Here is an 11,842-nt window from a genome sequence, read left to right on the forward strand (position 1 = left end):
CGTGATGTTTCTGTTAGACGTGAATCTTTGGTCATTGAAATATGTTTCTGTGTTAACTGGAGTTTTAAGGAACATAATGGAAGTGAACAGATAAAACTCTGTTTGCCTTTGCGCTTAATGTCATATATTTTGTTTGCGACTGTTCTTGAACTTAGAAAGATAAACAGCAGGTTGACTGCAAACTTGAAATCTAGTCGTTATATAGTGAATGAAAGTGAGAAGATTAGGCTGCATTCCTCAAATATGGAGACTTGAGTCCTTTGTGCCTAAAGCTGAAGGCAAAAACGTATATGCATGGTTGACAATTTAAGTAAAGAATCATTGCTTGTAATAGCCAAATTTTGCTTCAAAATTATGATTAGTCTGGCACAGATGCAGATCAGCACCAACAATATAATCACTAGAAGACAATAACCACTTTGAAATTACAAAGAGCAATGTTTTTAGACAATTCATTTTCCCTCTTCTCCTTTAGAAACCTAAGCAGTGTCTTCAAGGAATGGATAATCAGTGTATCCAAGAGCAGGATCAGAGATGTAGAATGTGTCTCTGTTGTACTTGTTGAGAGGAGCATTGAGTTTAAATCTCTTAGGCAAATCGGGATTGGCTAAAAACAGACGACCATAAACAACAAGATCTGCACGGCTTTCAGCAATAGCTTTGTTCCCATCTTCCCTGTCATAACCCCCAGCAACAAAAAAATGACCCTTAAAAGCCTTTCTCATTGGCAAAAGACTATGGGAACTTTCACTCTTTTCTTCAGCTGTCTTCATTCTTGGCTCAACCATGTGGCAATAAAGAATCCCATATTTGTTTAAGGATTCAGCCATGTAAAGGCCCAAAGCTTCTGGATTTGAGTCTCCAGATTCCATATAGTCTGCAAAAGGAGATAGCCTTATTCCAACCCTGTCTGCTCCTATCTCATTAGCAACAGCTTCAACTGTTCCCAGAGCAAACCGGCAATGATTTTCAAGGGATCCACCATATTGATCTGTTCGATCATTCACTTGATCCTTCATAAACTGGTCAATTAGGTAACCATGAGCCCCATGGATCTCAACTCCATCAAAACCTGTATATAAGACAAATGATGACATTTTTAATAAAGGGACTATGTAATAACAAAGGTAACCATGAGCCCCATGGATTTTAAATTTTTCTATCTCAAATTACATTTCTTCACTCTCTTGTACTCTCGCAAAATCATTAAAACACCAAAAAACTTACCAGCTTCAATAGCATTCCTTGCAGCAAGTCTAAAATCATTGATAATTTGAGGAATTTCCTCTGTCCTCAGTCGCCTTGGAAGAGTGAACTTTGGATTGTCAGTTCCATTAGCTTGAGGGGTCAAAGGCTTGTCAGTGGAAGATATTGGAGCTTGACCATTTGGCTGAAAACCTGCAGACAACAAAATGACATTTAACATATCAAACTTATAATAGAAGATGCCCCCTCGACTGAGGCAATGATCATCATAAAAGCCCCCTTGTGATAACAAATCCACATATAGTACAGAGGATAATGCAAAAAATAGCAACACCACAATGATAGATCAATATTTTTTCAAAACAATTATATTATTACATAAATTTCTCTTACTCCATCAGTCCAACAATGACATTTAACATTCAAATGCGACACTCATTATGCAGGAAATAAATAGCATCCTAGAACATCCACACATGGTTATTTTTTATAAGTTAATCAAAACTTCCATCTAATTTTGATTCTCTACTAAATAGGTTCACTTGCAATACTTCCTTCAAGATCAACAGCAATCAATATTTTGGTACCACAATATGTAATAGAAAACCCAAAACTACTCATTTGCAAATTATGACTTATTTAGCATAAAGTTTTTGTAATATTAGAAGAGATATAAAGGTGGACTCAGACAAAGACAAACCTTGATTTGAAACCCTCCCCACATGCCAAATTTGACAAAAGAAAATTCCACCTTTGGCATGAACAGCATCTACGATGGGTTTCCATGCTTCAACTTGTTCTTTTGTCCATATACCGGGTGTGTCTGGATACCTTTACAATCGCAAAGAAACCTAAAAAGTCATAAAAATTTCAAGGCGAGAGAGAGAACTCTCAAAATGGAAATTGTCATTCACTTTGAAACATGGTAAGAAATTGGCAAACTATTATTTGTAATATTACCCTTGAGCAGTGTCAGAAACTCCAGTGGCTTCAGCTATTAGTAGACCACCTTTAGAGGCTCTTTGAGAATAATATAAGATAGCATGTGGCCGAGGAACATTGCCATAAGATCTGACTCTGGTCAATGGTGCCATAACAACTCTGAAAATACAAATTAACTGATAAATTAAGTAAATCAAGTAAGTAATCTTTCCAACTTAAGAAAGTAGTACCCTATAAGAATAAAAAATTTATAGGCTGTAGCAAAGTCGGGAAGAATAATATGATTAAGCCCCTTTCTATATTATGATTAGCCCCTTTCTATATGTTATAATAGATACTAAGAAATACAAAAGTTAAGTAACAAATGATTCCAATTAAGGACAGCTTCACAACTTCTCCTATGGATTACTGAAATATAAAACAATAATTAAGGTTTGAGAAGTTAAAGAAAAACATCAAATCAGAGAAACTCTACATATATTATAATGCTTTTCCTTGTGAGTAAAAAAATAAATACTTAATTGAGAAAGAGTAACAGAGATAGAGACAGAGATAGAGAATGTTTGATATGATCCACAAATTCTTTTCCTTAAGAGTTTGTTCATCGTTAAATTACAACCATATTGTCGTGTATTGAGGATACATTTCACAAAATGCAGTATTGGAGTGGGGGAGGGGATACTCAAGTCCATACTACAAAAAAAAATATAATTGTTACTTTCGAAAATGCTCTCATTAGAATTGTTTAGTTCTATGTTTGAAAACAGTTCTAAATTAAGTGTCCATCTTCTAAAAAAAAAGAAAAAGAAATAAGAAAAGCCTAAACTTAGTGCTCTTTGCTGTAGCTTTGTAGGTGTTGGGAAAATGTAAGTTTATGATATAGACAGGTTAAAAAGAAAGGTACAAGAATTTAAAAAAAAAAAAAAAAAGTGTTAGGCACTGAATTTGAAACTAAGTATTTTCAAGTGCATAACAAATTAGTTATGAATGATGGAGATATTGTCATAGTCGAAGGACCTATTGGATGTTTCAAAAGTGACTGCTTCATGACATTCAACTCTTATAGTATCCAAACCTAGCCTAGTCTTATTTTACAACAAGTTAAATTGGTCAGGTCACTTCCACTCCAGGTCCAACCCTGTACAAGCTGACCAAACTGAAACTGAATGCAGCAGTTGACCTCTGCTATTAAAGTCATTGCTTTTGTAAGAGAAGTATCACTATCATAAATGAAGGTGAAATTTATCTGGAAAATTATAGTTTTTTTTGGCAGATCCAAATCCAAAAGGAAGTTTGGACTCCTCAGTTGTCTAGTATAAACACCCTTGAGTACAATCCAATGAGTACTGTATATTTACTATTTGCTGCCCGTGGCTCGTGTAATACTAGCATGGCCATGTTTTACTTCAAGAAAATTCCAGAAAAGATAAGTAAGGAACAAAATGAACCATGTAAATGGAGGGGATATTACAGATGAATGATGAAAAAGTAAAAAGTTGGACCAATTACTTTGATTAATTTTTATGTACAGAATATTAATTCTTTTAATCACATGTAGATCCATGATCATCAAATGATAACATGGAGCATTTCAAGAATGACTTTGGTACTATGGTAGGATATAGAGGAGGGAACAAAACTGGATTACTTTTCATCATAGAGAATGTGTAGTCATAGGTATTAACATTACACCGATAGATGGAAGGATCTCATCCCCCCTCCCCAGCCCAAAAAAAGTCCGACCGTAATTTGTTGAGAAATGATTTTTATAACTACAGATTTATATATTATATAATCACAGCAAGTGTAAATAAAGGTAAGCACTCTCATGATGAAGCTACAAATACTGAAACCTGACTGCCATGGTTATCAGATACCTTAATCTGCAAATCTAAAACCAATTTACACAATAGAGATGATTTACAAATTTTGGACAAACCAAATGACAGCGTGATTGTCCCTTTTGAGATCAAGGAAAAAATCATCGCTGACAACTCATGGAATGAGTAGCTCAGCAAGACAGCAAATACAGTTCTAACTAAATTCATAAATCTTAACATTTGCAAAATTAGTTAAGTCTCAGAGTTTTAGCAGATTAATATAGAGAATTATTAGTAAAATGGTTCATTTCTTGGTTAAACATGAAACAAACACAGATGGAACCGATAAGAAAATGATCAAATAGCGCAAGAGTGTTTACATTATGATAATCAACTAGGATTTCTTGAAACATTTGAAAACAAAACAGCCAATGTATATAACGACTAAGAAGCACAGAAACTTCATTTGAGCGGCCGTATGCCAATGTCCAACATGTATTGGACACGCAGACACCTCTGGAACACAACTACATGCGTATCCCAGCCTTTTTTGTTTTTATACAAATATGACAGGACACGGCTGGGGTATATTTTGGTTTTTGGATTTTGTTATCGTATTATCCATTATTGTGATTAAAATTGATGTATGCTTAACGTTAATATGAAAAATAAATGTTTAACAACATAATAATAATTAATTAAAATACACATTCCTGCCTATTCTAATTTTTTAGAAATTGTTGTATCATCGTACTTATATCCTTGTTGGTGCTTCCTTGTATAACGATAACAATGATACATTATGGCAGATAAATTCATTGTCCCATCTGTGATTTGTTACAAAAACCTCTTCTTTCAGATAAATTCATTGTCCCAACTGTGATTTGTTACAAAAACCTTTTCTTTCTTCTTATTCTTCTCTTTTTTTTTTTTTGAGTAAATTGCAAAGTACACCCCTAACGTTTGGGGGTGATTGGATTTTACATCCCAATGTTTCGGAACTTTGATTTTACACCCCAATGTTTTGTTCCGTTAGCAAATCACCCCCGGTTAGTTTCTACTGTTAACTGTCATGTCATATTGCTGATGTGTGTTTTTTTTTTTGCCAAATAAGCCCCAATACGTCACAGTTTCAGCTAATAATAAAAACTTACCTGTCACAGTAAAAACGGTGGCGCTTTCTACAATGCTAAAACACAAAAAATCTAAACATAAACTACACCGTTTCATCTATTTCTAAAATCCCAAACCAAAACTGAAAACCCACGAAAGAAGCAGCTCCCTCCCAGCTCGCAGGGCAGAGACCCATCGTGAATCTACAACGGCGGCAGCCACAGTGAGACTCTTTTTCTTCTCTCCAGCTCTATTTCTCTCTTTTTTAGATTTCACTTATTCTTGTCATTGTTGGATTTGGATTTGTTGGGGATTCATAGCTGTGGTTTGCTTTCTCTTTCTTTGACAAATTTTTGGGGTTTCTATGTTCATTGTTGTAGTTTTTTCTGTCATTCTGTGCATCCAGCAACAAAAACTCAAACAAAAAAAAAAATTGAACAAAAACCTCAACAAACCCAAACAACAAAAGCCCCAGCAAACCCAATAAAAAACCCAAAATTCCAATCCAGCAATGGCAAGGAAAATCCAAAAAGAGAGGGAGAAAATGTCGATCATCTGGGTTTGTATCATGTGTATAACAAAATGGCTGCAATAATGGCTGCAAGGGAGGTGAGAATGTTAGTAATGGTAGTAGTAATGGTTGTGGCAATACCAGTAGTGGTAGTTCGGTGGTGAAGGAGATTTTTGGAGGTGCGCTGCAGAGCCAGGTGAAGTGTCTTTCTTGTGGTAATGAGTCGAATAAGGTGGACGAGATAATGGACATTAGTCTTGATGTTTTGCTTAGTAATTCGCTTAGAGACGCGTTTCAAAAGTTCTTTCAGTTCGAAGTTTTGGATGGAAACAATAAGTACAAGTGTGATAAGTAAGTTCTTGTTGTTATTTTGTTGAATTCCTTATTATTCAAGTGGTTCTTGTTGTGTCTTTAATTGAGGAAATCATGGTTGTTTTAGTTGTAAGAAATTGGTGGCGGCAAGGAAGCAAATGTCAATACGTCAAGCGCCCAATGTCCTTGTAATCCAGCTCAAGGTGTTATTATTTTGTAATTGTTGTTTAAGTTTGTAGTTTTTCTGTCATTACCATAGAGAATTTTTGGCCTTACCCGTCGCCGCCGCTGCCGCCGCCTTGGAGCTAACTTGGAGCCTTCGATGAACTTACGTCTGCTTCCTTCGTGGGTTTTCAGTTTTGGTTTGGGATTTTAGAAATAGATGAAACGGTGTAGTTTATGTTTAGATTTTTTGTGTTTTAGCATTGTGGAAAACGCCACCGTTTTTACTGTGACAGGTAAGCTTTTATTATTAGTTGAAACTGTGACGTTTTGGGGCTTATTTGGCAAAAAAAAAACACATCAGCAATATGACATGGCAGTTAACAGTAGAAACTAACCGGGGGGTGATTTGCTAACGGAACAAAACGTTGGGGTGTAAAATTAAAGTTCCAAAACGTTGGGGTGTAAAATCCAATCACCCCCAAACGTTAGGGGTGTACTTTGCAATTTACCCTTTTTTTTTTTTTTGGTGGCAAATGAAAGTAAAAAAAAAAAAAAACAAGACAAAAATACCCATAACATGATTTCAACCCAAGAAGGGAAAAGAAAAACCAGAACTCATCACACATTTTGACAATTCAGATCATAACAAAACAAATAATAATAATTTTGAAAGGAGTATTGTATACCTATGGGAAAGATTGAACCTGCCCAGTTTGTAAGGAGTAAGAAGAGGAATTGTGGGAGCTTCAGCAGCCATTTTTAATAATATTATTCCTTCTCCTTGAATGCTTTGTACTTTGCTTCTTTTCCTAATTTCAGATAAAATTGGGAATGAAATACTCGTTATCCAAATAGGTATTTATAGAATTGGATTTGTGTCAAAAGTCTTCAACAAGTTAGGAGGGGGATGCTTCCAATTGAACAAGACTGCTTGCTTTAAAAAGTATGCGTGGATGAGTGTGTGATTTGTATAATATAAATCAAATCACACAAGATGTGCCAAAATTAGATATTTAAATTCATCAGTCCTAAAATGAGAAAAATTACTTCTCAAATATGATATAATAAATATCACTGCCATCAAAGTTAATTTACTGTACATTACTACAATTTGGCCTTAGGCTGTGTACAAAGTTATAGCATATTACGACGAGCAACTAGCAATGGTTATATGAAGAAAGCACACTACAAGTATATTTTATGTTTATCAATGCATGCTAATGTTAATCGACAAATTATGTAAACAACTAGGTTTAATTTTAATTAGTATAAAAACTGACATTAGCCGTAAAATTCGGGGTCTAATTTTTTTTTATTTGAGAAACAATTCGGGGTCTAAATTGTTTGCATTGGATAAGTGCATTTCTCAAGGCGTAAACTTTATGGTAGAACAATTTTATTGTTTACTTCTTTCGCGATGGGTGTTGTTTTCCTGATGGATGTTGTTGGCAATTGCAACTTCATCAAATTTTGTAAAAGTTAGCGAAAATACTTCATAAAACAAATTATAAGGATGGTAAATTCCTTATAAAGCAAACCACAATGAAGGTAAGAGTTGCAAAATAAAACATAGAGAAGCTCTGTGTTTTAAGGGTATGCCACAGAGGCAGTGTCTTGTAATTTGAGAAAAAAATATTTATCTTTTCAGCTAATATAAAGTATAGAATATACACTACATTGAATTTTAATTTTTCTTTATTAGAATAATTTGAATAATTATTTAACATATATAGTCATTACCAATATTCTTTTTCCTTTTTATTTTATTGGAAAGTAAGATATTATCTTATTTTCTAAGCTGAAAGTTTTCCACTAATCTATTGTTTGGATTTTTTTTTAAAAAGATGGTTCCTTGTAATTATTTATTTGTTTTTCCTCAAATAATTCATGTTGCTACACCCTATTATGGTGTTTACCTTGAGATCTTCGTAACCATGAAATAATGGACATCATGTGGAGATGCTAAGTGTTGTTACCCATTCTAAACTCACTTTTAACCATGTATCAGCTAATAATCATAATTAAATGAACTTAAATTTTTTTATTGATCAGTGTATTTGTTGAATAATGGTATTGCAAAACAATAATATAACTAGGATATCCATCTTTCCAACCTTTCCTTTAGTTTACCAACTGAATAGATTACCTTTATTCAGTCCATTTTAATCAAATAGGCCACACTGATTCGCAAACTTGTTGCACCGGGTCTTTGCAATTATCATGATGTACCAGTTTTATTGAATAGGGATCAAAATTGACTTTGAAGATGAGGTGGTTCTGATGCGGTTGTTGTTTGTTTTGAGAAACATTGACCCCGAGATTCCCGAAATAATTGAGATGGGACTAAGAAATTAACTATTTAGAGATTAATGAAATAATTGAGGTAAGACGAAGAAATTATTTACTTAAAAAAAAAAAAAAAAGACTTAAAAATTTTCTACTTGGGTTTTGTGTGTTATTTAATTGCTTGGGATGTGGCAGTATTTGCGGTAGAAACTTGACTACTTCATCGAAGGAATAAATGTTATTAAAAATCACATGGAAATCTCAGATGCATATTTAAAAATCTTGAAGTTGATGGCAGAGGTAAAACATATTATTAGAAAAAGGTTTTCATAATATGTGAATATAGGAAGAAGAAAATAAAATAATGTAGAGAGACAAAGCAGATGTAAGAGAAAGCGAGAGAACACAGGAACTAACGTGGTTTGACCTGAATGGTTTATGTTCACAGCGAAAAGTCAAAGTCCTTGACTCCTCGTTACTTGTTAGGCTAAATAAATCCTATACTAAAAATACTTGAACTACAATAAACCCGATTTCTTGTATTGCTTGTACACCAATTAGGACTAGAAACTACTCAAACTAGATACATTGAATATGGACAACAACAGACTTTGACCTTAATCAAGATTGGAACTTAATATATTTAATGAACATATCAAGAGTGGATTATATATACCCAACCACACACGTGTTACACACATGCTACTAAATTTAGCAACTTTAGCATATTCCTATGGTTTATCATTTAGGCCTTGCTTCCCTTCTAAAAGTCTATAACTTAAAAAAACAAAGAAGTCAAAGTGCTCAAACTGGGAAACTTTCCTATTGAGCAAAATGATTCTGCTTAACTACAAGCTTACAGAACTAATTATATAATAGAAAACAGAGGTTGGCGCCAAAGTAAAAACTGAACAGCAACAAACTAATAGCCTTAACGGTTATTTAACAAACTTCAGTTAAACGACTTGTAGCTTTTCTTTTATCCTTAAAGACATAAGTAAAACGACATATAACATATCACGCATTTATAGTTAAGAATTTATACCTAATCTCAATTTTCACTTTCTCCATCACAGTATTACAGTTCAGGGGATCTCTTGACATTTTCCCCTTCTTTGAATATGTATGCCACTTTGTGGGACACGCATATTAACTTTTGATGAATTTTCTACACAACATAGTCTTTATTTCCAACCTAGCCAACTAGTACAACTGGCAAATAAATAGCCCATCTTACTAAACTGTTGCTTTGATTTGAATGGCTTGGGTACTGAATGGTTCATATGCACAGTCAAATGTCAAAATATACCACCCTCATTAAGAGCTCTCTCTTCCTTTTTCCTTGTTCATACATGACTAGTCTAATCACACAATCTACAAGGATGCTCTTTTTTTCTTTTCTTTTCTTTTTTGTCTATATTAAATTTTTTATATGTTTAGGAGAGAAAATTTCAAATGCTTATTTAAAAATCTTCAAGTTGATGTGAAAAATGAAAATAGAAATAAGAAAATAATATAATGCAGAGAGACAAAGAAGGAAGTAAGATAAAGACTAAAAGAAAGAGAACAGAGAATTAATGTAACTTGACTTGGATGGTTTATGTCTATATTTTTGGTATTGGTAGTTTTCAATATTTTATGATTCATGTTATTATGATATAAAAAAAGTTTTGTATTATAAAAAATATCAGAAGTGCCTATGAATCCCGTGATATATATGTGTGTGTCATATATATAGTAATAGTAGTTAATACCCAGATATGGTTTAAATCGAGTTTTTACTAAAATTCTGGACTTTGATCGGAGGCAAAATGCTTTTCTACTTGTTTTTAAATAATATTATTGGGCTATTGCTATTTTGGCCCAATATAAAAATTTTGGCATGAGTTTTTTAAAATTATAGGCTACCACATTAGTTTCCATTAGCAAATTGTTGAATTTTAACATAAGGAGTCCATTTGCCATACTATCAAAGTTTATGTACTAAATTAATTGGAAAAAAAAAAAAAAAAGAAGTTAAGAATGTCCTAGTGCATGTTATCTCCTATAAACGTTTGCCTAGCAATTTTTTTTTTTTTTTTTTGGATCTTATGAATTTTCCTTTTTTAAATCAATCGTAATCAAGCATTATGGAGAAGCACGCTTTGGGAATAGTACTTTTTAATGTGTTAGGAACATTGGTGGAAATGGGATAAATTAAATATATTCTCATGTCCAGAAAAATTTGGCTGGAAATGGGATAGGGACATAAAACAATTTGATTGAAAGTGGAAATTAAAAGAAATTAAATTAATTAATAATGTAGTTATTTTGGTAATAGCAATGAACTTAAAAGGAAAAACAAAGAACAGGAATACAAATGCATAGAAGTTGCAGGGAGAGATGAAATGAGCAGTGGGAAACTAACTGCTCAACGACCTGTAGTTTTGCTTTTATCATTAAAAACTCGAGTAGAACGACATATAACATATCACGCAGTACAGCCAAGAACCTAAACGGTTAAACCCAATCTCTCAACGGCATGCAGTATAACAGCATAGCTCCAAGAACGACATATAACTTTCTTTTGGCAGTGTCTCTCTGCAATCTTTATTTCTCTCTCTTTATAATATGCCTTGCATTGCAGCTCATGTTTTGAGATAGGACTAGGAGAAAGTGTACATCGACAATATTATAATGTTGTACAACATAAAAAAAAAAAAGAGGACTTTGTATGTGCCGATTAAACCGCCGATTCATCATTTTCATACTCATATAAACTGAGTTTCATTCCTTTTATCGAGTTTCGTGTTGTGCAGGTAGTAGTAGTGCAAAAGGAGGACATTGTTGTGTGCGTGTGGGCTGTTGAGGAAAAAAAACTTGGCTTGGAGTTGGAGTAGCAGAGAATGACTCTGCTGTGTTCACCTCTAGTATTATTTTTGTTATAATTTTTTGTTTTTGTTTAAGTTTTCTAGAGGATGATAAATTGCAAATAAAATAAAGAAAAAAAAAATGATTTCAAAAGCAAATGGCATCTTGGAATTATCCCGTAAGATTTTCGAAGCTAATAATTCATTTGAATGGAAGGGCAAGATCATCTACAGGAAACCACTAATTACAGACGCAGAAGGTAGAAAAATAGCAGGATGAAGGTCTTAAAAATGGAGGTTATTATGCTATTGAGAAATGAGAAGTGTATTGAAGTGTCCAGGAAATAAAATTGAAGATTCTCAAGATGGGAGTAATTTTGGCATTGACAAAAGAGATAATGAGATGAAAATAATGGGAAAACTTGAAAATTCTCAAGAACATGACCATAAGGAACCTGATGAGATTTATAAGGGTGTGATCACTAATTCCTTCTCTCTCCAAAACGTGAGCCATAAACAATTTATTATACCACTTTACGGAGGCATTTTTACCCAAGATATGTTCCAGAGCATGAGTAGCGTTTGGCATGGGGAAGTTCTAATTATAGATCCAACTGGGGAAGTTCTCTGTTGCTGTA

The 11,842-nt window shown here is 33.5% G+C and overlaps 1 protein-coding gene across 1 annotated transcript; it reads right to left on the bottom strand.

Moving 5' to 3' along the window:
• Window positions 1-313: 313 nt before the first annotated feature.
• Window positions 314-6,829, bottom strand: LOC115960810 (12-oxophytodienoate reductase 2-like). The gene is made up of 5 exons (XM_031079801.1): window positions 6,756-6,829; window positions 2,167-2,307; window positions 1,907-2,037; window positions 1,228-1,398; window positions 314-1,072 (listed from the first exon to the last, which is right to left on the bottom strand). Exons 1-5 carry the CDS (start codon window positions 6,824-6,826, stop codon window positions 480-482), a joined length of 1,107 nt encoding a protein of 368 aa, XP_030935661.1. The 5' UTR covers window positions 6,827-6,829; the 3' UTR covers window positions 314-479.
• Between the last annotated feature and the right edge of the window lie 5,013 nt (window positions 6,830-11,842).

This window comes from Quercus lobata, chromosome 9 (genome assembly GCF_001633185.2).
Source record: "Quercus lobata isolate SW786 chromosome 9, ValleyOak3.0 Primary Assembly, whole genome shotgun sequence".
Taxonomy (NCBI): Eukaryota; Viridiplantae; Streptophyta; class Magnoliopsida; order Fagales; family Fagaceae; genus Quercus; species Quercus lobata.

Excerpts from the sequence above, each read along its gene's own strand:
- LOC115960810 (XM_031079801.1), bottom strand. The coding sequence starts at position 6,826 with ATGGCTGCTGAAGCTCCCACAATTCCTCTTCTTACTCCTTACAAACTG. Across the intron at positions 2,308-6,755 it reads AGGTTCAATCTTTCCCATAG|AGTTGTTATGGCACCATTGA; the intron begins GTATACAATACT and ends TTGTATTTTCAG. Across the intron at positions 2,038-2,166 it reads GTTTCTGACACTGCTCAAGG|GTATCCAGACACACCCGGTA; the intron begins GTAATATTACAA and ends GCGATTGTAAAG.